A 26,459-nucleotide genomic window follows, 5' to 3' on the forward strand; every position below is an offset into this window, starting at 1 on the left:
AGTTCTCTGTGATTTGGATCACTCCTCATAAATTCTTTTTATTTGCTGTCCAAAAGTACTGGTTGAAAAAAAATTATGATGCACATAGTAGGGTTTTCTAAAAAAAATCCAATAGCTAATAGAGATTGTATAAAATTCTCAGTTCTGACCAGCTAAGTAGCAGGTGGGAAAACTCAGATTTTTTTAACAAAAAGTTATTTTAGAACTCAATTTGTCAAAATCAGCATCTGTGATATCTTGATTAAACTTTGAGGAGGTAGGAAGCCCAAAACACAACTACCTTGCCTTCTATGTATGTTCCCCGTGAAATATACCTATTTCTCTTTCTTTACTGAGGCAGTATTTTTGGAAAGAAAACATAGATGCCAGCCTTGTATATCTTAAGCTGTCTTTTCACATAATTTGACATCTCTTTAGTAGACCCTTAGTTTAAATATCTCAGCCAGAGCTCTGACAGAGAGACTGACTTCTGCTGAAGTTCTGTATCTAAATGCAGCCAATGGCAGCCAGTGGTAAGTCCCATTTTCTTTATTACTCTCTGAGTCCCTTTTAGTAATCAAGATTTCATATTAAAGAATAAAGATTGTCAAAGTAGTATCTTACTTTTGTAACTTTGTCTTTTTCCTCTTCCTATTTTAGTTCTTTTATTTTCTTGGAGTTTTTCACTTGGTGGTGGGTGGTGTTTTCAATATCTCTTTTTGGGTTTTGGATTGTAGGGGTTTTTTTGTTTTGCCTTTGTTTTGTTTTTATTCTTTTTAAACTTCCTGGAAGGAAAGTTTTTTTTCTGGAAGAAGTTAGTTTGGGGTTTTTTTAAGCTTTCTGACTGAAGCTACCAAAGAAATCAAGGATTAAAACATATATTAAGATGTAAAATGCATGAAAATGAAGTACAAAACACGGAAAAAATTGCTTCAAACAGTCATTCTTATAAAAAGGATATCTAAATTCATCTTTCTAAGTCTATATATATGATTTAACCCAATAAAATAATCTTATGCTTAAAGCTGTGAAACTTCAGTATCTTTCAGTCAGAAGGAAATGTCTCGCTACTAGACTGCTAAATTAAATTCAGGTTTCTTCGGGTGGGACTCCAAAAAAGTGTTAACTGTGCTTAAGGAAAAAGAAAATTGCTCTAGCTTGTCCCAGTTGAGCTGTTCTAAAAATTCAACCGTTCTTTTTAAAACACTTTTCCTCCATTTCTCATTTTTCTATTAGCTTATTCTAAGTAAGTATGCATGAGATTATATATATATATTTTTTTTTTCTATTTCCCACATTTTCCTTCTCTGTCTTTCCATATGTATTTTCTTAACTAATTATGTCCATCTTTCTGCAGTGATCTGTTTCATAACACACTCTAATTGGCTTCTGTGCAGAGCCTTTTGCTTAACAAGCAAACAGATAAATCAGAATTTCTCTTGTGAAAACAGGACTCTGCTAGTATTAATTTTTCCCTCCCTGCCTCCCTTCCTCTGCATCTCTCTTCAGCAGACACTTGGAAAACAGGTGGATGCCACCTTCGCAGAGTACAGTAACACTGAAGTTGGAGTTAGCCCTTCAGTCCAAGGCTCAGCCAACTGCAAGCCGTCGCACGGCATGCTCTGCTCTTCTTTTCACAGATGGACAATGTCTCTGTTAATTTTCCTGGTAGGACCAATGGGATACTTTTGCTCTTACCGAGGATTGGACTGTTGCTGGTGGTGGCTTTGCCAGAAGTAAGTGTTCCTATTTTGCTTTCCTCAAGTAGTCAGAGCCAGTACACTACCTTTGCCAAGTCTTTCAGAGACCTTCCAAAACTTACTTGCTAGTTTTCCTGCTGTAAGTCAGAAGAGGAAGAGGTGTTCCCAATCACCTCAGCATGCTGCTATGTTCCTACTAATTCTGGACCTCGCTTTGCTCATGGGATACCAGAGGGAAATCTGATTACATCAGCATTGCTCAAAAAAAAAAAAAAGGAATAACTTCAACTGGTTCACAAGAGAGTATTTCTACAGATAAGGATTTTTTCATAGAGAGTATTGTTTGCTCCTAAGACACTAGAACCTTTTTTGAAGAGAATTTTTTTTTGACCTGCCTCCTGTGAAATCATCACCTACTGTTCCCTCCCAGCTGTTACATTCTCAGAAGAGAACGATCAACAGAATATCGAAATACTCCAACACAGCATCCAACCTGTTTGTATGTGTTAAAACTGCTCCTCTTGGACTCAAAAGGGTGTCTTGGACTTGCATCACTCTGCTGTGTCCATGTTGAGTTGAAATCCATTCTCATGATTGATAGACTGTTATCTCAGACATCAGGAAGGCCAGTGTAGCCACCTACCCTGAGTTAAGGATTTTAAGGCAATACTACACTTTTTCATTAGCAGAGCATTGCTGAGGTGGCTGCACCTTTTTTTGTTAAGTAAAAATAGCCTGTTTCCATCACACTATTATTTGCTGCTGATGCAGTTCTTGAGACGTTGAAGAGTCTTCACTGAAGGTGTGGAAATTGCGAATGCCAATATTGTTAGAATAAATACCAGTTTCCTTATACCAGGAGCCAAAATCAGCCAGTACATCTTGTTTTAAAACAACGAACCTTTTCTGTCAACAGCCTGGACAACGGAAGGATGCTTTCCACACTTCTCAAGATTCCAGCCTGCTCTAATTTACATGCCTCTCTGTCCGTGTATCACTGGGACATGTTTTAGTTCCCTCAAAGTTCCTCAGTGACCTGTGGAAATTCATGGCTGGCGAAGATCGACTGAGCCGCATTTTGGAGAAAAGTGCTTCTGTTCAGAGCAGCACAACATTGAATTGTTTTGCATTCAATGAAATAGAAATGAAAAGTCACTACTATGAAAACAAAACAACAACAAAAAGGCTACGCTTTTCAGATATTTTGGAAAAGCTATGTGTCTCATAGCATAAGAGATAAATTCATACATCTTTTTTTCATCAGCTCCCAGTGATGAAAGGGCCTTTTGCTGCAGAAGGTAAAATACCACGCAGTTTTCTCCCTCAACTGGGAGGGAGACTCAACTCCTTTGCTGGCTGTTTACTGTTAAAAATGCAACTTTGGGAGACTGAAAAATTATCATGTCTTTCATCTACAGCTTTTTTCAGGTATGGCCTATGAACCAATACATTGTTAGCTATCATCTGAAGAACTGCTGTGAGAGATTGCTATTTCATGAGCACTAAAACTTTTGGATTAATCAGAGTCATTTATGGGGAGGGACTAATGTCTTATTATTTCTTAAAGAAACAAGCAACTTATTTGAGAACCTACTGACTTTTTTCCAATAGCAAGATAATTTTGAAAAAAGTAAAAAATAGAATCATAGAATCATTTAGGTTGGAAAAGACCTTCAAGATCATTGAGTCCAACCATCAACCATGACCAATAAAGCATGTCCTGAAGTACCCCATCTACTCGCTTTTTGAACACCTCCAGGGATGGTGACTCAACCACTTCCCTGGGCAGCCTGCTCCAATGTCTGACAACCCTCTCAGTAAATAAATTTTTCGTAATATCCAATCTAAACCTCCCCTGCCACAACTTGAGGCTATTTACTCTTGTCCTATCTCCAGCCACCTGACAGAAGAGACCAGCACCCACCTCACTACAACCCCCCTTTCAGGCAGTTGTAGGGAGCGATAAGGTCTCCCCTCAGCCTCCTCTTCTCCAGACTAAACAGCCCCAGCTCCCTCAGCTGCTCCTCACAAGACTTGTGCTCCAGGCCCCTCACCAGCTTGGTTGCTTTTCTTTGGACGTGCTCAAGGACCTCAGTATCTTTCCTGCAGTGAGGGGCCCAAAACTGAACACAGGACTCGAGGTGCGGCCTCACTAGTGCCCAGTACAGGGGAACAACCACCTCCCTGCTCCTGCTGGCCACACTATTTCTCATACAGGCCAGGGTGCCGTTGGCTCATATTCAACCAGCACCCCCAGGTCTTTCTCTGCCTGGCAGCTTTCCAGCCACTCTTCCCCAAGCCTGTAGCGCTGCATGGGGTGGTTGTGACCCAAGTGCAGGACCCAGCACTTGGCCTTGTTGAACCTCATACAATTGGCCTCAGCCCATCGATCCAGCCTGTCCAGATCCCTCTGTAGACCCTTCCTACCCTCGAGCAGATCAACCCTCCCTCCAAACTTGGTGTCATCTGCAAACTTACTGAGGGTGCACTTGATCCCCTCGTCCGGATCACTGATAAAGATATTAAAGAGAACTGGGCCCAACACCGAGCCCTGAGGAACACCACTTGTGACCTGCCGCCAACTGGATTTAACTCTGTTCACCACAACCCTCTGGGCTCGTCCATCCAGCCAGTTTTTTACCCAGCGAAGAGTACACTTGTCCAAGCCATGAGCTGCCAGCTTCTCAAGGAGTATGCCATGAGAGACAGTGTCAAAGGCCTTGCTGTAGCCAAGGTAGACAACATCCACAGCATAACAGAATAAACAATCCAAAGCCCGAGTTGCGTGAAATCACCTCATCTCAGTGTCTACCTAGTGAGTGGAAGTCTGGCGACAGACCATGTGGCATGTTACACCCATGTGTAAGGACGTCTTAGTTCAAGGGTTGTTGTGTTTGAAACTGCTTTCAGCTTACCTGGAAGACTTTCCATTTGCAGCCCTTTCTTCATTCTAGCAAAGTGGTGCTGAAATTGTTGTGACTATATCAGCTGTTGCACAAGCAATTGGAGCTAATGAAAGACAAGTTGTGTATTTTCTTGATACAACAGAACCCTTCACTACTTGGAAGGAACAGCTCTGCTTCCCTCCCACTTGAAAAAAAAAAAGATCAACCACTTTTATTTGGTGCAACATACACTGATATGGCCATGCAATTTCTAAAGTATTGATTTCATGATTACTTAACAGCAAATTTTAACACAGGGCTCACCTGGGGTATAGTGGGGATTTCTCTTGGCTGAAGTGAGATGTACCCCCCCAGTGAACACAACTGGCAAACTGGTAACAATGGACGAGAAGAAGGCTAAGGTACTCAACTTTTTTGCCTCAGTCTTCACTAGCAATCTCTCTTCCCACACCTCTCGAGTGGATGGGCCCCAAGGCAGGGACTGGGGGAGCAAAGTCCCTCCACTGTAAAAGATGATCAGGATTGAGACCACCTGAGGAACCTGAACATACTGAAGTCTATAGGACATGACGAGATGCATCCTAGAGGCCTGAAGGAATCGCTGATGTAGTTGCCAAGCCATTCTCCATCATATTTGAAAAGTCACAGCAGTTAAGTGAAGTCCCTGGAGACTGGAAATAGGGAAACATTGCACCCATTTTTACACAGGTTAGAAAGGAGGACCCTGGGAAGTACCGACCTGTCAGCCTCCCCTCTGAGCCTGGGAAGATCATGGAACAGGTCCTCCCAGAAGCTATGCTAAGGCACATGGAGGACAGGGAGGTGATTCGAGACAGCCAGCATGGCTTCACCAAGGGCAAGTCCTGCCTGACCAACCTAGTGGCCCTCTCTGATGGAGTGGCTACACCAGTGGACGGGGAAGAGCTATGGATGTCATCTATCTGGACTTCTGTAAAAGACCTTTAACACAGTCCCCCACAACATCCTTCTCTTTAAATTGGAGAGATATGGATCTGATGGATGGACTGTTTGGTGGAGAAGGAATTGGCTGGATGGTTGCATCCAGAGAGTAGTTGTCAGGTGTCCAGATGGAGGTCCGTGACGAGTAGTATCCCTCAGGGGTCTGTACTGGGACAGTACTGTTTAATATCTTCATCAATGACACAGGCAGTAGGATCAAGTGCACCCTCAGCAAATTTGCAGTGACACCAACCTGAGGGACTGGATGCCACCCAGAGGGACCTGGACAAGCTCAAGAAGTGGGCCCATGTGAACATCATGAGGTTCAACGAGGCCAAGTGCAGGGTCCTGCACCTGGGTTGGGGCAACCCCCAGTATCAATACAGGCTGGGGGATGAAGGGATTGAGAGCAGCCCTGTGGAGAAGGACTTGGGGGTACTGGTGGATGAAAAACTAGACGTGACCCAGCCATGTACGCTTGCAGCCTAGAAAGCCAACTGTATTCTGGGCTGCATCAAAAGAAGCATGACCAGCAGGTCAAGGGAGGTGATTCTGCCCCTCTACTCTGGTGAGACCCCACCTGCAGTACTGCGTTCAGCTCTGGTGCCCCCAACATAAGAGGGACATGGACCTGTTGGAGTGAGTCCAGAAGGGCCTGGAAGATTGCCAGGGGGCTGGAGCACCTCTCCTATGAAGACAGGCTGAGAGAATTGGAGTAAGGTGATTTCATACAACTTGGGCTCTGTCTTGTTTATTCTGTTATTTACTTTCTTCAAAATGATCTTGCTATTGGAAAAAAGTCAATAGATTCTCAAACCAGTTGCTTGTTTCTTTAAAGGGGGCCTAAGAGAAAGCTGGAGAGGGACTTTTTACAAGGGCAGATAGTGATAGGACAAGGGGTAATGGCTTTAAACTGAAAGAGGGTAGATTTAGGTCAGATATAAGGAAGAAAGTTCTTAAAATGAAGGTGGTCAAACACTGGAACAGCTTGCCCAGAGACGTGGTAGATGCCCCATCCCAGGAAGCACTCAAGGTCAGGTTGGATGGGGCACTATCTGAGCAACCTGGTCTAGTTGAAGACATCCCTGCTCATTGCAAGGGGGGGTTGGACTAGATGACATTTAAAGGTCCCTTCCAACTCAAACCATTCTATGATTCTACTCTATTATCTGAAGAGGTAAGAGCCTCATGAGAGGCTATGACAAAAAAAAAAAAAAAAAAAAAAAAAAAGATGGCAAATGTGAGGCAGACTTCAAAACAAAATTAGCAGAAAGAAAGTGAACTGGATAAAGAAGGAAAATGGTATTTACCAACTTCCTCACTTTCCAAAGTTTCAGCTTCTGTAGTTTGGTGTTTGTGGAGAATCTTAAGCCTTCAAATTTGAATATGAGCATTAACTTCTACTTCAATTCTGCAAGGGAAACTTTGATCCTGAAAAGTTAGTAATAAGGCAAATAAATTGTAAAAGAGGTGGGATTTGTAAATATGTGTGCAGTTGCATTTTGACCAGAAATCTTTACTGAGGCATTAGAGAAAAAAATATTTTGAAATTTGTTTCTAAAAGCATGCAATGTTTTTAGGAATTAATTTAACAGGTTTTGACATATTTGATCCTCACAGCTTTCATGACAGCAGGCACTTCTGGAGGCATTTCTTAATGTGCATTTGAAAATTTCATTTAGAGACTGGCAGAGATAAAAGCATTATCTGCTCCTCTCAGAAGACACACTAAAAGGTTTCATCTCTGGCCCCAAAAAGAAAAGCATCTTAGAAGAGAAAGCACAACAAAACTTCTCTTGAGTCTGTGGAAGCAGCAGGGTTAAGAGACAGCTTTCGATGATCCTATTCCCACCTGTCAGAGTGCTTTTTCCTACTGCTGTGACTTCACAGGTGCAGCTCTGCCCAGGCACCTGCTTCCATCACATTGCAGGCAAAGACTAGGTTTAGCACTGACCTCCTGGCTGCGAGGTCTTCAAACTGCCTCCCTGCCCTTGTGCTAGTGCTCTGTGATGCTGTGGATCAGCAGACAGGTAAGAAAGGATTTCCTTTACCACTGTTAAAATGAAATGAACTGCTCATTTGAATTTTTTCTTCCTTTAGCACCACGAGATGCATTGCTTGAAGAAAGTGGATGAGCCATCTTACTCCCGCAACCCCTCGGTAAGGAATGACCTTTACTTTCATTTATATCTGAGTGCTGCACTGCCACAAACAATATTAAGGAATAAGCTACTTGATGAAAGACTGTAAAGGTTCTTCAAACATCCTTATGAACAGCATTCTTATGCCTTGTTTCTGCACCTCCCTCCCCCCCCCAACTTATCTGAACATTTTCATCTTCAGACATCTACTGTTAAGGTCTGAATTCTTTACAAACAAGTAAAACCCCTTTAGGGGAGCAGGTACTGTCTTGGTAGCCTGTATAACTCAACTGCTAGGAAGCTACTGCATTTGTTATCTCCAATCTTGTCTGGAGATTAAATTATTATATTTAATAAGTTTGCACATCGCAGCATATCCATTAACATTTAATGACTGTGATGCTGCAACTATCGCCCAAAACAAACGCTGAGTCTGATACAGCTTTCACAAGCCTTTTAGGACAAGTCACTGTCTTGTCCTTGACTGCTTGCTCTTCCTTCTCACAGCTGGCTGTGATCATAAGACTTTCATACTTGGCTGAACCAGGATTTTTCAGATTTTTTTCCACCAGGAAAAGAAGACATTTAACTGATGATTTCTTTGATGCCACTCTGGAGAAAGACAGTTTTGAGACTTTGAGTGAAGTCACAGTTTCACGCTTCCGACTGGCTCTGAAGGTACTTGCCCTTTTCATTTGGAGATGATGACTCCCAGCACCGAATTTTGCACTCTGGCCACTCCTGTAGGACAAGCTGATGCTGATTCTGAGGGCTGCTAAAAAATACACAGCCAGTTTTGATATTCTGAGCCTACAGAAGTTGTCAATTCTACCCTGATACATATGTAATCCTGTAACTGGCTTTCTTTGAACCCCATTTCTTGATTGCCAAGATGCAGCTTCACTCAGAAACATGCAATATTTATTATTTTTTTTTACACTAAGTATTGGGTGACAGTTATTAACCACTGGAAATTAACACACTTTTGACTTCCATTAAATATTCAAATTTCTTCACTACAAAAATAAAAACTACTGCTGTTGGGAAAGAGTCACCACAGCTGCATCTGTTCCACCTACCACAACTAGCTGATGGCCACTGAACATAAGGGAAATTTTTCTACAAACATCTGGGGGATGCTAGAAGACCTCTAACACAACAGCATTATACAGATGAACAGTGACATTTTTCTTTATGTCAGTAAGTACTTGTCCTTAATGTCTTATACTGTTGTCTGATTTTCCTAACAAAAGTCTGTATTTCATTTATTGCTGCCTGACTATTTGTACCTCTGTCTATCAATCATTCAAACTCTTTTTAAGATTTCTCTAAACTATTGTAAAAGTAAGCTGGGTTTAAAATACTAGGGTAGTGCACATGCACATGTACAGTCATAGTGGTACCCAGCAATAAGTGTACTCTCTGTGTAAATCGCTTTACAGCAGAAACTAATACACTCACTTCTATTAAATCAGTTTATCACAATTGTTAAGTTACAAAAATAACTTCATCCATAACGATGTTAAATATTAAATACAAAGGTAAAACAGTTGTGCAGTGCATGTATATGTATGTACGTTTTTATGTAAAGCAGCTGACCCAGAAGCTCTTGCTTAAGACTGTTGGTCTGCATTTACCAACTATATTTAGTTCTTGTTGACTTGAAGACATACGGAAAGCAAACTACATGTTAAGGAGTTGAATTTCATCTAGCCAAGACTGCAAGCAGTGAGAGTTTCTGTGCTGCTTAAGAAGAAAACCAATGCAAGCCTCATTCCATTTTAAGTAGAACAATGATTATTTTAAAAAATGAATCCAAACACCAGCAACTGTTTGGAAGTGCACAGCAGCTGAGAAATCTTGTTCACATGTCTTCCACATCTGCTACCATAGCCTCAATTGCATTCCAGTCCAGTTTGCTGAGGATACTTCCTGTGCTTTCAGAAACGCCATCAGTGTCGATAATGCCGAGAGGAGAGAAACTCACAGGATGCAGTGCAGATGCCTGCTGGAGGAAAAGATGAGCTGAATCAGTGCTTATCATTCATGGACGAGACCTCTGTGTAGCCAGTAGCAATGATTCCATTCTTTTCAAACATGTCCTTATCAAGTTATGTATCTGATTACTCTGCAATAAATGCAATTTATTTTCCTGCTTACGCACTGCCACTAGTGTCTGTTGCCTGGACAGACAATGTGCGCATGCAGTTGTTATAAAGAATATTCATTTTCAAGGCCCACAAGAATGATTTTGCTTGTAAAGACAAAATGCTACTCTGTTGAATCACCATCATTTATGTCCCTCTGCATCTATCCCACCCACACATTTTGAATGGAGAACCATGTTTTAAAAAAAGCAGAAGTAAACAAAGCATTAAGTGGCAGGTATCAAATCATTCCTAGAATAAGTAGACATCCTACCTGAAACAAGGAGTCATGAGTATCTTGAAGTATTCTTTGGATATCATCCGGCACAGTCCAAGGACTTACTATGTCTCGATCAGACTCTTGATCAACATCTTCTGTCTGAACTGCAGTGGCAACATGTGGAAGCTTTTGTTCTGATGTTCTGCTGACTCTATACTCAGCGGCTGAGGAGAAAAGAAGCCAACCATAGCACTGTAATATTTCTTCCTGTTTATTTCTGATGTCTTGGAACTTCTCCAAGAGCAGAGGCTCCAAGTTCTAAGAACTGAAAGCTGTGTGTAAACACATGTAAAAAGACCATGACCTGTTATCTTGAACTGATGTGGGGTAACGGTGAGAAAATGCTGCTGGTCCCTTCCCCTTCCAGCCTCACGCTCTGAACTGTCTTCCCAGGACAGACCATGAAGTGGAATAGGACTATGCATGGTGCCTACAGCATCCAGGTCCTGTAGTGCAGTCCTCAAAAAGGGACATTGCTACATTATTTGGTAGAACTACATAAATCCTGGATTTGTGCCTCTTAGAAGACATAGAACTTTAGCGAAACCCTTAGCAGTGATGGGATACAATGGAGAAACAGATACAAGAAGGTGATATGAAATCAGGGAAAGATCAAACTGTATTTGGCGTTTAAAAAGAGAATGTATGGGAAGGAGGAAGAGAACGACTTTCCACATGGACAGAGGTGAGTGAGTGATTCAGGAAAAACACCCATCTGCTTACTACTGTTTCTGTCCCTTTCCTGCACTGCCAACTCAAATAAATTGTCATTTGACTAGCCAAAAGAGATCTCTATTATGCCACTAGTATAATTCTGGTGTAAGGGAGAATGGAATCAACCCACAGTATTTCCTAAGTTTCACACTGATTCTCTCCTCAACCTTTTCCTGTCTGATCAGAAATTCTGCACTGTAATCAAGTCCTGCATCTGTTAAAGAATTTGATTAGGAAGAAACATTTATGTGAGGAAACTTAAGTGGATCCAGACCTACACAGATAGGCATAGGGAAAAAGAATCACTAAAAGCCTAAATTTTTTTTAAAACAAGTTCAGTCTTAAATTTTTCCACTCTAACATTATGACAAAATAATATCTTAAATAACTACTGTACAGAGGGAATAACAAAGACAATTCCTACTTTAAAGAGCTCAGAAAGTAAGCAGGATAGAAAGGTAAGGGAGAGGCACAATGCTTGTGTACTGCACTGCTAACTAACTCTCTCTCTGTGGGTTTCAGCTGAAAGACAGACTCAAGACCTCTGTCCCTCATGACTTCATAATGACTGTTTGAGGAAAACACTGAAATCCAGCACATTTGCTTCAGTAATCTTGCAACTGCCATCTGGCTAAAACCATTCAGGAGGTAAACAGAGGTGATTGATTAAAATATTTCATAAGTTTCTAATGAAAAGGATTTTTATGGGGGGGAAAAAAAGATTTTTATTCTTCTAAACTAAAGCTGTATCTAAGGCCCATGTTGCATAAAGTCTACCCAGCATGTACCCTGAAATGTGTCCTCTGGGTCTTATTTCTCCCCTGTGTTATGTAGCTGAACAGCACTATGTCATTGCTCTTAATAACTTACAGTGTCTAGAACTAACAGGACAGTTTGCAGCATTTCTAATTCTTCCCCTGGAAGTATTCTTCTGTAGGAGCATACAAGCATTTCCTGGAAAGACAAAGAAAGCATTTCCTCTGTCAGGTGCAGTAGATCAAAACTACTCAAAAGATGCTTCAAAATTTTCATGTATGAGCTTGCTTCCTGGATTACACAGTAGTCTTGATATGGCAAATTAAGCTACTTTGGATTTAAAAAGAAATTATAACGAGATGTAACTCTCATCATTTAACAGGCCAATGGCAGCACAGCTGCAAAAGCCTCAGGACAGGAAACCTCCAGGATTATAAATCTGGCTTTCTACATAGGTATTAAAGCTTTTCCCTCCCAAAATCTGGTAATAACTTCAAGATTATCTTCAGTATGTGCCTTCATTAAGAAAATTCTGTTCTTACCCCTGGACTGTGTTAAACCAAGAGTTGGGGTGAAATGATGTACTTTTTGACCAAAGCTGGGTTTGGCAGCAATTCTGCTCCTTTCTGACACAACAGGACTGTTCAGATGCCCTCTACAACAAGAAAAAAGAACACAAAACAACAAAGCCCCAAAACTTACCACTGTCTACTACATACCATTCCTCAACACAACTTAGATCTAACAGGGGTTATTCAGATGAGGCAAGAAGGCCACAGAAATCACCTTCAGCCCACTTAGCTGAGGATCAGCATCACACACTGGTTGTGGGAACAATACACCTCACCAGAAACAGAACTGCTAGCAATCACAGTGAAGACATATCAAATTGGCTTTGCAAACAGCCAGTTTAGGTCCAACAAAACTTATTAGTTAGAAGTTACTACCACTCCTAAGGTGGCTTCCTGCATGACATTTCTTCGTGCTTCTGATTCTGGCAGGGCTGATGTACTTAAACCGCCCTTGGACACCACCAGCAGGCTCTATACAGCACTGACTACATTCAGTTTAATGCTCTATTCTGGAACTTTACCTATTAAAAAGAGATGCAGAAATATTTAAGTCTGGTACTTACAGGATTATATGAAGTACACAGTTCCTCCTATTATTGTGGAAAAACTTAAAATTTTATGTAGAAGAAGAAAAGTATACTGCAATATACACCTGGATTACATATACACACATGTGACATTAATGCCATCAAGCAGAATAAATTTACAGGTTTATAATTCTCAAATACCATCATCTCCTCAAAAGGCAATAAACACCAAAGTGCAAAAGAAAGAACAAATAAAATCCTATTTAATGAAAAAAATTAGAAAGGAATAGAGTAAATCTAGAGTTTGCTGACCTCAAATTTAAGTCATCTATATGCATTTTTATACCACCTAAGTAGTGGTATACTACTTTTATGCCACATAAGTAGTATTTTTATTTGCTTCTTGCTTGTTACTAGATACTCTTCAGATCATTGACTATGTTGCTGGCTATAGTCCAGTGTAATTGCAGTCAAATGGAATGGATTAGGACATTGATTACAGCTCCGACTCTAGAGTTGGCTTATTCTGTGCTCCGAAAGACATTTTTAAGGCTCCCTCCAAGATTTGCACTAGTGGTTTTAAGAAGATTGGTACAGGAACTTAAGACTCTTCTGATCTAGACAGAGAGTATCCTTGATTCTGCCAGAATATAAAGCTTCTCTCAAGCTAATCCTATACCAACTAGCTACAAATTGCAGACAAATTTAAAGTGTGGTAAAGACAACAGTTCATCAGAGCAGGTTTAATGCTTGAAGTTGTTACCCTTTAGTAGATGACATATGCCGCCTTCTGTACTCTTGAGGTAATCTTGTCCTGGACAATGGTCTATGTTCACTTGCAGGTAACACCACTGTTTCAGATAACATTTCATTCATCAGAGAAAGTGCTTGTGATATTCTCATACTGTGATGTTCAGATAACAGGGCTCTATGGAGAAATAATATTACATGTTAACTCATGCTATCACTCATTTAATTGCAGCTGGCTTGAGTCTTGTAAGGCTACAGGGTAACCAGAAGAGAATGTAGTTTTTCAATTTCAGAGAAAATATACTGAGCCTTTTAACATCATTAGCAAAAAGCTAAAATATTTATTAACAATGGGTTTGACAGAATGCATGAATCAATGCTGGGGGAAAAAAAGAAAAGAAAAATTATATTTGGAAACTGAAAAATACAGTCAAATGATGAAACATGTTCAGAGTTTTCCTAAATGGTAAAGCAAACATGAACAATTTACGCTTTTTGTTGAAATGCCATTCATATCTGAAGTCTCATTGACAAGACAGTTAAAACTACCTCTTCCTTAAGACTGGAAGATTCATATATAAATAAGAATACCACAAGTTACATTTATAGCAACTTACTTGTCTTTTTCTTCTTTCTTCTTCTGGAAAAATTTAATATCCTTTGAAGTAAGACGACAATGCTGTGCAAGAACGTATAATAATCATTAACTTATTCTATATTGTGGTGTCATTCCAGTCTCTCACTCTTAAAAGGTAGACCTATTTGACTGTGAAGTTACTATTTTATACACTCCCCAGAATGAAAAACAGTATGAAAGCATATCACCTCACCAGCAAATTCAGAGATTGTCTCTGTAAGCATCCAGTCTCTAAAAATACACTGAAAGCTTGCAGTCACACCGTCAACCGTAGCTCATGTGCTTAAAATATAAACATTCCTAAGGAGATGTCTTCACTGTCAAGCTCTAAGTTTCAAATGGCCTCACTTTCAGTTTCCTAAAAATCAGTGATGCTCCTAACAATAACTAATCTAAAAAACAGGGCAAGGTTGCACTTTGACCTGTTTGCTAGAGTACAATTTTCATTTTTTAAATGCTTTCTTCTAAAAAAACCCAAACAACCCACCAAAAGTTGAGAATCCCTCCATCTAATGATTTCAGGAGAAAGGCCTACAACAAAAACATCTAGTATATGTTTATGGGTTGGCAACACAGAAGAGGGAGAGAAGCTGGACCCTTTTTTCCTGAATCATTTCTCTCTACAGACGTAGAAAAGAGCAGCTGGGTTCAACTCTGAAAGACTGTTTAAAACCAGGGGAAATAACGTCTGTCATAGATGAAATCTGTTAGTCTTTCTAAAAGTAAATACAATTCAATTATTTAGTAACGGGAATTTGCTGCTTAGGAGTTAAAACCAGTAGAGCTTCAGCATGAAAGAATTTACAGCATACCCTGCATTCAGCTGATGAGTAAAAAGTATAAGGATATATTTGCTCGCACTAGGTCTCATCTCCTGTGACCCTGGAGCTTCCCCTGACTCAGAAGTGTCTTTTCAGATCCTGAAGGTATCCAGGTGACAAATGCATATTTTAAGACTTAATACTGATTGGGAAATTATTTCTGAACTAATTTTGTACCTTTTTTTTCCTTCAGTTATTTCCAGCACAGTGCAGATCAGAAGAGATGTGTCAGGCCATAAACATATTTTTACTAATTAAAAGTAAAAAAATTCTGGGAGGGAAGGGATTGTTTGCTGAGCCTGTATTGCGACCAGCCTTCAACAAAAAAATTAATCAGATACTTGAGATGTATGCCGTATTCTAACATCTCTGCTGTGACCCTCTGTAATTGCATACACTTCTGTGTGTGTGAATGACAAGGATGGCTGCCCTCAGTACCCCATCATGTTCGTAAAGGACGTTGGTATCTGAACTCTGCTTTTTAAATTCATCGAGGGTTTTTGGGAGGTGCAGGGGAAGATGAAACAAGATGTAAACACATCTTTACAACTCCTGTAGTTATCACTCCCTGACAAAATACAGCTTTTATCAGTGAATGTTACAGCTATATCCATTACAGTCAGGGGACTCTATTTCCTGAATCTAGAGCTGGGGGACAGGACATAATTGCCACCTGCAGCCAGTTATCATTACTGCAGCCTGTGAAAAACATTAGTATATTTGCTTACTCATCACTTCTGACACAACTATGGCCAGTTCCAATAAAATAAGATTAAACATATAAACCCCCCAACATTAAAATATGAAAAAAATCCCCGACAGCCTTTATAATATCTAACCTGAACAATCAACACTTGTACAATACGTAACAGTTACTCTTCCAAGACACCCATTATTCTTACCACATCCTTTCTTAGATTGAATGGATTACGCTCTTTCTGTCTTTGTTCATCCAGTTTCTTCATATATTCTCTCATTCTTTCCTTTTGCTTTCTTTTAATCCATGCTTGTATCTCTGTCTTCTCCTTTTTTGTTCTTTGAGAATGTCCAGCAGCAGAATCATGAACTCTGAGAGCAGATGCAAGTGGGAAATAATCTAGCACATCCTTTATATTGCAAACAATGGCAGCTACACATGGTACAATAAAATACTGCAATCTCTTTAAAATTCTTGCTCAGCTGAAAGCATAAGTAATGAACAACAGGGAAATTTTCTTCTGCAAAATTTTACTTCATAAAATCCTGGCACACAAGTAAATTCCAAGACCTTTCTGAAAATTTTTCTTCTATTTGTCAACTACATTCAGATAATAGGACCAAAGCTTTAAATGTGGACCATCTGTTATTGTCATTATGGGATAACTGGCACAGAAAAAACTGCAAGCCATTTTGCTTTGATCTTTCATTTTTAAGTGTGTATTGTATAAGTATCTAAAAAAGAAAAAAAGACCAGTGAGATTCTATCATCCTTTTTGTTTCTCCCCTCAGCCTATGATCTCCTTCACAAGTCTCTCTGTACAAAGTAATTTTAAAACCACCAACTCAGAATACTAACAACAGAAAAACACAGCCAATAAGAAATACTAATCTAACTTCACTCTCAGAGTTCTTCAGAAATATTTACTAATTCACCTTGCAACATTTAAAGTAAGCGGCTGGTAATAAATATTTTCTTCACTGTAAAACTAAAAGCGCTGACCTAAAAATTAAATATGAGATTTTCCAAGAGAAGTGTTTCAATTTTAAATGTCTCATTTTTTGGAGCTCATTTTGAAACTTCTCTCATTTTCAGGACTGGCAGGCACTAATAATTCCAGAATCTACAGAAGATGTCAGTGTAGCAAAATAAGGTATCTCTAGTAGCTGCATTTCAACTGAAAGCTTATGGATTGAAGCATTAAGGCCGTAAGCGATTAGAAGAACTTTGACACATTTGAAAGTGATTTACTTTGTGGCAAAGAGAAGTGTCATTATCAGAAGTATGCACTGTCATATGTGAAAACATGAAGTACATAAAACTGAGTTGTCTTTCAGTCTTTGGTCAGGTTTGATCAAATACTACTTGAAAACATTTCTGAAATTTTCAGTAACTTTGAAAATATTCACATAATTGCATAAAGCAGTCCAGCTAGCACCTTTTATATGTTGTTGTAGTCATTATTAATGCATTCAAATTCTCAAAGGATCACAAGGATGTTATGATCTGTGCACAGATTTAGATTTGAAGCTCTTCAGCTCCTTTTACAATTTGAATAAACGTTAGAACAAGTAAACCAAAGCACTACACTCTACTTAAATGAGTCACTAGAACATCCTGAAACAAGTATCTTAAACTGGTGTGAACTTTTGCACCAACACAACACAAATGTTTGGCATCCTGAACTGCTGTATTTTTGCTTTGCAAGCAACTGACACCAAAAACAGGAATAGGAAACAGCTGTAACTTGAACCTATCTTAGGAAAGAACACAGCTGGTTTTATAACAGGAAGGTGTAGAAATCTCCAGCAGGGAGGAAAGCATGACAAGCTAGAGTCTGGGGCTGGAAGCTTCTGAAGCTGCTTTACCACTGACAGGAAATTTCTTTTTTGTCTTTCAGAACTGCTTTAGAAGGCTCCAGTCACCTTGGTTGAACTGAATCTGCTGTATATATAGTGTTGTGCTCTAGGCTATACCTGGTAGAAGAAGGAAGAAGCAAGTAGGATGGAAAGAATTTTAAAACCAAAATAGTAAAAACCAATTAGAATATTTCACAAATGGCCAGTAAAATAGTGGCTATTAAACAGTTCTAATACCAGTCCTGTTAACATCAACTCAACTCACATGCTTCTACTGTTTACAGGGTGTCAGCTATAAGAATAACCAGGGTTAAAATGATTTAACTAACATGCAATAAAAACCAGCCATCATATTACCTAGAGATTTGCTTAGCTTGTGTTTTTGTAAAGCCCAGCTCCAACGGAGAGACGTCACCTTCTACTACAAGATCATTAATGATGTCAGTAACACCACTCAGACTAGTAATTTGCAGGGGATCTTCTGAAGAGCTTAAAGTTAGGCAGGGAAAAAAAAAATTTTACTAATTTAAAGTAGAACATGCCTGTAATAACAAGCTAAAATCCTTCCTTTTATGCTTAAAATAAGAATATTCAGGTTGTTTTACCAGCAGCCTTTGGACTTAATTTTCTTTCCCCTACATCTCACTGTGTTAGTGTACACGAGCAATACCTGGATAATGCGTGTAGATGCACTGTCTTTAAGAAATTCCCAGCCATCACCTTAGCTCTGCTGTCATCAGGTACACTTTAGCCAACTTTGTAGCTCCCCAGTGTGAATGGGACAGAATGAGCGAGACCTGACTAACATCAGGGATACTGCAGGGAAGAGGGCATTGAATAGACCATCCAGAAGTATGGCCCCATCCAGAGCTGAACTGCCTGCGCTACATTGGGGTGCATGAACATGGCTGGCCCAGAGGAGACTGAGCCTGGCAGCCCAGAAGACCAGGAGCACCCACGGGGTTTGTGCGGCTACTCATGCTGAGATAAGGCTGTGGGATGCTACCAGTTTTGGGAACCACAACTCTCAATGGCCTTCTAAGCAAGAATCAGTGTGAGTGAGAGAATAAGTTTTACCTAAATTCTGCCCATTTGTTTCCTCTCTTTTAATCAGTTGTTCTCAATAAAAATAAAATCTCACGTAGTTTACGACTGCAAGCTACGGTCGCTTTGAGTTACTCCTTTGGGTAAAAATCACCATCTGTTAAAGTTCATTGCCTCACACCCATCCTCAAGGTTATGTAATCACTCCCTAATCTATTTCAGCGACAACAAGTAGCTTCACTTGAAATACTTTAAAAATAAACTAAACCATTCAGTTTACTGTTATGCTTCAAGCAAAATAATAAAGGTTGGTAACTGAGCAGAATGACCAGGAAGAAAGGGAAGCCAGCCGCTGTTTTCTACTGCATGACTGGGTCTAGAAGACTAACAGCAGTTAACAGTAAGAAATATGTATGTCAGACCATTTTATTTAATGGATAAGATCACTTCAGTTTTGAAATCTTCAGCCTGTTGCTTTACACTGCTCATATGGTAACACTTCAACTTTCTGGTGATAGCTGGCCTCAGTAGATGACTACTAGCAGCAGTTACATGTACTTCTTCAAAAACAGTGTTTTGCAAATAGAAGAAATAACAAATGCACGTATACAACAGCAGCATCTCCATTAACAGCTCTGTTACTTATAACTAGAAAGCAACTTTGAATGCTTCTGCAGCTTTTGCACAATGTAAATCTAACAGGCACTACCGAAATCAGAGTAAATGCCTGAAATTAAGTCATAAAAAGGCTTTCATTGATTGAGTTTGAAAATTAATGCCTAGATTTTTATGCAAGTGATAGTTCCACCTTGACAGTCCTCTTTTTGGTAGGAGATTAAAGTAAACAAATTTTCAACAAAACCCATGTCAAAATACATACCTGTCACATAGATGTCCACATATGTGAAAGCCTGAAACAGGAACAGCCTTTGTTAATAAAAGCCTTGCACTTGTACACAAACTAATAATACATATGCTAAACAACCTATGGGATAAAATACAGAAATATATCAACCTGAATATGTTGACATTAAAAATAAATGTATATTGTACATAGGCTTAATGACCTGTAAGAAAGCATGTCATCGACTGCCAGGTTGATACAGAGTCTTCAGAGAACATGAATTAACAGCTTGCTGACTGACACAGTTTTGCTAGGAAGACGAGATCACTGTTATCACTTTTCTGCCATGATCAAACTAAGCTTATCAGTTCCAACTAACTGGAAATGATCTGTTCCAATCAACTATACAGCGTTTTATGGAAAATTAACCATTGCTGCTTACTTGAAGAAGCCAGGCTATGAACTCCTGGAATTCAGGAAATGCAGCTGAAGAGCAGTATGGATATCTTGGAAGGAAGAGCACTATTATCCTTCCTAAGCTAAGCTCTACTCTCAAAAAATTATAGTTCCTTATAGAAACTTGGTATCACCTACAGTTTTCTTAGCTTGCAAGTAACAAATTTATACTTAAAGAGAAAAACTCTAAGTGTATTACTGTTTATAAAATTTATCTGCGTGTGCATGCCATTTGAGATTCACTTCTGCTGTATGCAGATATAGGAACCATGTTTTAACACCTTTTATGACAGATTGCTGCAAATGTGACTGTCAAATGCATGTTCACCTGTGCAAAGTATGTATCATTTTTAGAAGCTTGAATGCAAGCAATGCAGGCAATACGCAGACAAAAATAAGACACTCTCCATTTTTAAACACAGGCAATAGGTTGCTTGCGTAGTGATTTTTTCCTCCTCCTTTTAATGCTACTGCAGTCTTTATAACTGCAAAAATCAATTTACTGTCAGTTTGCAAAATAAAATGAGACCTCATAAAATAACATTTTAGGACACAGCCAGTAGTTAACTGTATAGCGATATAAGACAATTTGTTTTGCTGATGGGGGTTGGATTTAATTGAGATCTCACCTCTCTAAAACATAGGAGGATGACAGAGATGATAAAGACAGCTTTGGGAGGAAGCTATGAGTGTCCTACGGCATTGTGCCCATTTATATTCACGTACACTTAACTAAATAATTCCAAATCAGCACAGTGATGGGTTTCCAAAATAGACCTGAAGTTATTAATTTTCTTTCAATAATGGTGAATTTGAGTGCAAGCATAACTCACTGCTGAGCTGTTTTCAAAGCTTAGTGATCCTGTTCTGTCATATAACATATAAACTCATTATCAATGCTCATCCACAAAGCTGTTCTAAATAACGCAATCTAGGATGTCTAACAACTGACTTTTATGAGCTTATTGGCCTTATGTAACATTCTGTGTAATAGCAATTAGAAAATATTACATGAGGAAAAAAAGGTTTACTTATTTTTAAAAGGAGGAAAAGGGAAAAATAAACACTACAGATTATACCAGATGATGACTTTATCCCACGGGGAAAGTTAGAAGCAGAGGCTGCAGAGGCAGGAGAGTGTAATTCCAATGTAGTGTAACTGGGTGCAGGATATTCCAAGTTTAAGCCCTCCTTTTCATCATCTGTAACATCTTCAAAAATCATGCCCCTCAAACAATGTTCTAATTTCATGAAAAAAATAAAAAATATAGTAATTAGTGCAGACCAATGAAAAAAAACCCACAATGCAAAAACTATCACTCATACATACTTGTTAGTGGCATATTTAGTTTATCTGTCAAACCTAGAACAACCTGAACCTAGATCAGTTGTGCCTCCCTATGAAAGGGCACTACCAGAGCTGTGATGTGGGTACCAGTCCTGTACATGTGAACAAAGACACTAAACTATGAGTTGCTCTATGTGAGGGTAACGGACATCTTAAATACTGTCTTATGTATAAATACACATATAGCTATGATTTGGCTCTACCACTTGGCTTTGTATTAACTTCATAAGTAGATTAGACTATGTTTTCATATGAACGTAAAATGGACCTAAAGTATGTACCCCAAGCATGCTCCTTCTTGGCACAGTACAGTCGCTATAAGTAAATAGGTACCATATAGTCAACTGTTATATAAACAATTCAATACATCAGCTCTAGCAAACAGTTAAGCTGATGTAAGTTCTTATTAAAATCAGCAGATATTACAACTAAATAGTGACCAAAACATGCACAAAAAAAGCTTCTTTATACACACACAGAAAACTGAGGACAAATTTCATATCCTTTTATGTCAGCAAGCAAAGCACTCATAAGCACCACGTTTTGATTTTATGATACCACAGAAATACACACTATCATCTTTAAAATCTGATACCTAAGTCCTGCATTATGATTTTGGAAAAGATCAAAGTATACAGATATTTTCAAATGCATTTTTGTTGAAGCAGAACCCATAATATTCAGATTTTCTACTTTTGACTTTATTTCTCTCCCTCATATTTTTGATTTTTGGTGCATATTTCAATAACACCTTTTGGGACTGCACTTCGGTAAGTTAGTCAAGTTTAATATTCAACCACAAGCTTACTGTAATTGCAAGTTAACTTCTGTTAACTGAACACATACCATCATCAAGGATTCTAGCATGTTCTGAGAATGAAGGACGAGCACCAAGGTCTGAATTGGCAGCCATTTCAAAATCTTCTATTATTTTCACTAGCTATAAATGAAACCCAAAAGCTAATTAATGATACATTTTTCAAGGTATTTGAGACCTACACCACAGATATGCAAAGCTTGCTGTAAATACATTTTTTTTTCCTCAGAATCTTATAAACATTTTAATGGAGTATCCTGATTCAAAACAAAGAAAATAGTTCAGGAATCAAAGTAGCTCAAGTAGATTCATTTCAACTAAAGAGGTCAATCTTCTGGACCCTTAATCTGAGAAAACACACATATGAACTCTATTATTCTTGTGAACAGTTTTACTCCTATTGATTACATTATTTCTATTTTTAAAATAGCTGAAGTTTTCCAATATATCTTATCTAAAAATCATACAAATAAAAATATTACCATGTTCTTCATAAGTCAGGAGTTTCCTGAAATTTAAAACTATGAAGTGAAAACTAAAACTGACTAACCTAGATTGAGACGTTTTACTGAACATTATTCTTATAAAAAGCAGGCCTCAAAACTGATTTCTAATACGTAAGAAATTGTTATAAAAGGAATGACCAACGGCTGTGCATTGAAATAAAGGCAAAAAAGGAAATGAGTTTATCCTCAGGATTTGGCTAGACAGCCAGAAGATTTAAAACCCAAATGCAGTGAAATGCTGAAACAAAGGATATATGAAGATTGTTTTTCACTACAGGCTTTTAAAAATCTGGCTAGATAATCACCTTGATAAAAGATGTAAGTGATGAAATATCCAACTTAGTGTGGTAACTGTGTGTAGGTGACACAATGAGGTCCTTACATTTCTGTGGATATATAGAAGGACAGGCAAGGGACACTATTAGTTTGAATAATTATACAAAAAGTAGATGCTGTGGAATTACACAGTGCTACTGATTTCCTTCTTTATTAAGCCAGTTCTACAGGAAGGGGAAATTGACTTAGTTTTCTTGACTTGCAAAGAAAAAGAAATTTTTTTTAACCAGCTAAGTAAAATCAGAACCTACTGGCTCATTCTCAGATTAGTCACTCCCAGTTTGCTCCAAACTTAATAAAAAAGTCAAACTAATGTGAAGAAATAATTGCCAGTATTCCTCATCTCACATATACCTAAAGTCAGCCAAACCTGAAGTTTTAGGCAAATTAAACTAGATATAGTATTAAGAGGTCAGTCTGCTGGAAATTTTCAACTTTTTCTTGTTAGCTCTGTCATGACCTATAAAATAGTAATTTCTGAATCATATATAAGATCATCTGAATGCACTATGTCCAAAATGCATTTTACTTCTATATTTGGATTTATAAAGATGTTAAAAATGCAAATATTTTATGAAATAAATAGGAACAGGTTCCAGAAATGGTCACATAACATTCTGCAGAGGCACAACTGCAGAATATTTGCAAAAAAGGTCTCCTGCTCAGCCTGAACTTTTGTGCTATTCCATTTTCCCACTTACAGAGAAATTAAATAAATCTGCCCATTCACTAATATCATCATCATTCTGGCCAGCATTTGGTCCATTGTAAGTAACAATGTCAGCCAACAGATGCAGCACTAAATGTGAAAGAACTGTGTATTATTCTTGATTTCTCTCAACATATACTAAGCAGATTTGAAAATACATCATTCCAAAATGTAAATTTTGTCTTTAGCCAAAAGAAGTTACAAAATAAAACTGTTTAAGACACAACAGTTGGCAGTCACAACTCACCAGTTTGGTATTTCTGAAATCCTCCTCCATATTTTCTGTTATGTTCTGTAGTGTCTGTAATTGCATATCCATTTCCTGCTGCTTTGTGGAAGAGTATTCTTTGCCAATTACTTTGGATGGAAGCCCTGAAGAAGGAAATGTTCTGTCATATTCATGCACTATGTTCCAAGTTACACTAACTTTAGCAGAATCTGACTTCTTATCTTCCTTTTGCACTTGGCTTGATAAATTTTTCAGATGATTGTCTTGAAATAAAAAAAAACCAGTGCACCAACATCACTGAATAAACTGCAAATATTTAAGTACTGCAAGTGATTAGGCATACCTGTGCTATACCTAATAGTATGTTTTAGGAGGCAGGAATCACCACAAAAGAAGTCAAATGTATAAATGTTTTGATGTATAAGACTAAAAAAATAGGAGGTGAATTGGGGAAAGGCTCCAGTTTTCTGTGGAAGATAAGAATATTACAACAAAAATGTACAACTTTTTTTTCTGATTTAAAACCAAAATGGTTTACCTTTCTTCTGAAGCGCCTCAGGTGGAATTCCATTAGTAACAGAAGCTGCCATGTGATGAAGTTTTGCAGTAGATGGAATTTCAGACTTCTCATTTTGCTGTGCAGTAGCTATCTCTTCTGCAGACTCGGGTATCATGGGCAAATTGTTAAGGATGTCACTGTCTTCAATGTCAATCACACTGATATATTCATGTTCACTCTAAACAAGAACAAGATTATGAAGAGTTATACAGTATGTTTTGCATGTATTGTTTACAGTACATTGTTAACCATTTCCTGTGTTTACCTCTTACCACTTTGAGTTGAAAGGCTTTTTGTTTTTGAAACAAAGTAACTACCGTCTTCCCTATGGTATTATGCAACTGACTCATCCAGATATAAAGAACCCAAATTCATGAGGTAAAACAAACGGTATACTTAAAATGTATTTTAACCATATGTACATTGGACCACTAACCAAATCAGGTGCATCAGACAGAAAGGATGGTAAAGGTGTCTCATTCAATTCAGTGGGCAATCTCAGGTTTAAATACATGTCTGGTGGTAGTATCTCAGGGGCACTAGGTGATTCTATGAGAAAAGAATAATAGTATTACATTTACAGTAAAAGCCATGAAAATTCAGAGAAACTATTTGGAAACAGGTCTACATTCTCTAAATGATAAGAAAAGCTTTGATGAGCATTATTTTTTAAAAAGTAAAGATAGACAACGTAGCTTAATAGGTTTCTTTAACATTTGCTTCTAACAATAAACTACTAAATTATTTTTCATTTGGGTAATAAATTAGCAGAAAAATACTCAAAATATTAAAATCAAAGCAACATGCTGTAGTCTAAATTGCTATTAATTTCCAATACCCTCCTGCATCTTTACTTGATCCAAATAAATGATACTACTCGGCTAGAAAGACCTCTAATAAACTATCCGCAAAGAATTCATGTGACATAGTAAAATAATCTTCCAAATGGAACAACACTGTTGAATTTTAAAACAAAGGAAAAATTAATACGCTTACTTGGTGCCATAGGGAAAATACTTAGGTACTGAATTCTATGTAGTACAATTTATCAAGGATTTATAAAATGGGGGGAGAAAACCCAAACCAAAATATATCTTCTTTAGCCCAAAATTGAAGTTACCTTCCATTTTTTGTTCTACAAACTGACCCAAAAGATGAAAATGATCGGAAATAAAATTCCTGCTTGAGACTGGAACATTGTTACTTGGCATATAGCTGTTACACAACTTAACAAATGCATGGAACAACTGTATAATTAGCTGAGCTACTACAGCTCGATTTCATGTGGAGCTGTGATCTGTCGTAACATCCCACTGGTCAATCTATTTGGTCTACATAACACCAACTCCCCATGATTAAGCAGCAATAAATCAAGCTAAAATCCACAAACGCATCTCCTCATACAGGAATACAAAAGCACAGGTACACTGCACCATGAAAAATTCCAGTCAACCTTTTCATAAACAGTATTATAATTATTTCACATTTGGTTTCAAGAAGTCAGATAAATTAGTATCTTCTTATCTATATACTGCATTAAGCTACCTCATGTACAAAAACCATGTTAAAATTGTAATATTTTTATAGACTTCTCAAACAACAAATGAAGTAGAGAAAGACTGAAGCCACACCTGACACAGGAACAGACATGACAGACTCATTTTTTCGAACTTCAGAAACCTCATTTCCAGCACTGATTCCAACATCCTGATAAGATTTCAGCTCTTGATAGGAAAAACAAAACCAAAATGTATGAATTTAAGGGAAGCAGACACTAATGGCGTTATCTGAATGTACATTTCTGACTTCCCAGCTCACAATCAAAGCAAAGTTTTGGGGGAAGAGGCAGGGTAACAATTGCAGCCACATGTGAAACATCATCTAAAATGCATGTAGATAAAGTCAAGCTAAGTTAAAAGGAGCTTTCAGAAAAAGTCACAGCAGAACTGACTTACAGAAAGCATGTGGAGACTCTTACATAACTGCATCAGTAATATTTTAACTAATATTTTGTAATTTACGTTCCAATATCTTCTGGTTTCTTTTTGGAACAAAAGATTACAGTATGAAAAACTGCTTTTGCCTTTAAAAAACTTACTCCATTTTGGAAACTGACCAAATACCACAATTAACAAGAAGCAATACCAGAAATAGTTGGCTGCTGT

The 26,459-nt window shown here is 38.3% G+C and overlaps 1 protein-coding gene across 1 annotated transcript in view; it reads right to left on the reverse strand.

Moving 5' to 3' along the window:
- Nucleotides 1-7,255: 7,255 nt before the first annotated feature.
- The window catches only part of LOC104830614 (chromosome unknown open reading frame, human C5orf42), a 62,991-nt gene continuing 43,787 nt past the window's right edge, over nucleotides 7,256-26,459 (reverse strand). The window contains exons 38-52 of the mRNA XM_010565657.1: nucleotides 25,926-26,018; nucleotides 24,731-24,843; nucleotides 24,274-24,472; nucleotides 23,754-23,998; nucleotides 21,985-22,078; nucleotides 20,870-21,031; nucleotides 19,371-19,401; nucleotides 17,804-17,935; nucleotides 15,793-15,958; nucleotides 14,050-14,111; nucleotides 13,446-13,610; nucleotides 12,126-12,238; nucleotides 11,698-11,781; nucleotides 10,108-10,277; nucleotides 7,256-9,691 (exon numbers count right to left, since the gene is read on the reverse strand). Of these exons, the coding sequence (XP_010563959.1) occupies nucleotides 9,551-9,691; nucleotides 10,108-10,277; nucleotides 11,698-11,781; nucleotides 12,126-12,238; nucleotides 13,446-13,610; nucleotides 14,050-14,111; nucleotides 15,793-15,958; nucleotides 17,804-17,935; nucleotides 19,371-19,401; nucleotides 20,870-21,031; nucleotides 21,985-22,078; nucleotides 23,754-23,998; nucleotides 24,274-24,472; nucleotides 24,731-24,843; nucleotides 25,926-26,018 (1,970 nt within the window). The 3' untranslated portion in view covers nucleotides 7,256-9,550. The remainder of the gene's footprint in view (nucleotides 9,692-10,107; nucleotides 10,278-11,697; nucleotides 11,782-12,125; nucleotides 12,239-13,445; nucleotides 13,611-14,049; nucleotides 14,112-15,792; nucleotides 15,959-17,803; nucleotides 17,936-19,370; nucleotides 19,402-20,869; nucleotides 21,032-21,984; nucleotides 22,079-23,753; nucleotides 23,999-24,273; nucleotides 24,473-24,730; nucleotides 24,844-25,925; nucleotides 26,019-26,459) is intronic.

This window comes from Haliaeetus leucocephalus, unplaced genomic scaffold (genome assembly GCF_000737465.1).
Source record: "Haliaeetus leucocephalus isolate CR32 unplaced genomic scaffold, Haliaeetus_leucocephalus-4.0 Scaffold194, whole genome shotgun sequence".
Taxonomy (NCBI): Eukaryota; Metazoa; Chordata; class Aves; order Accipitriformes; family Accipitridae; genus Haliaeetus; species Haliaeetus leucocephalus.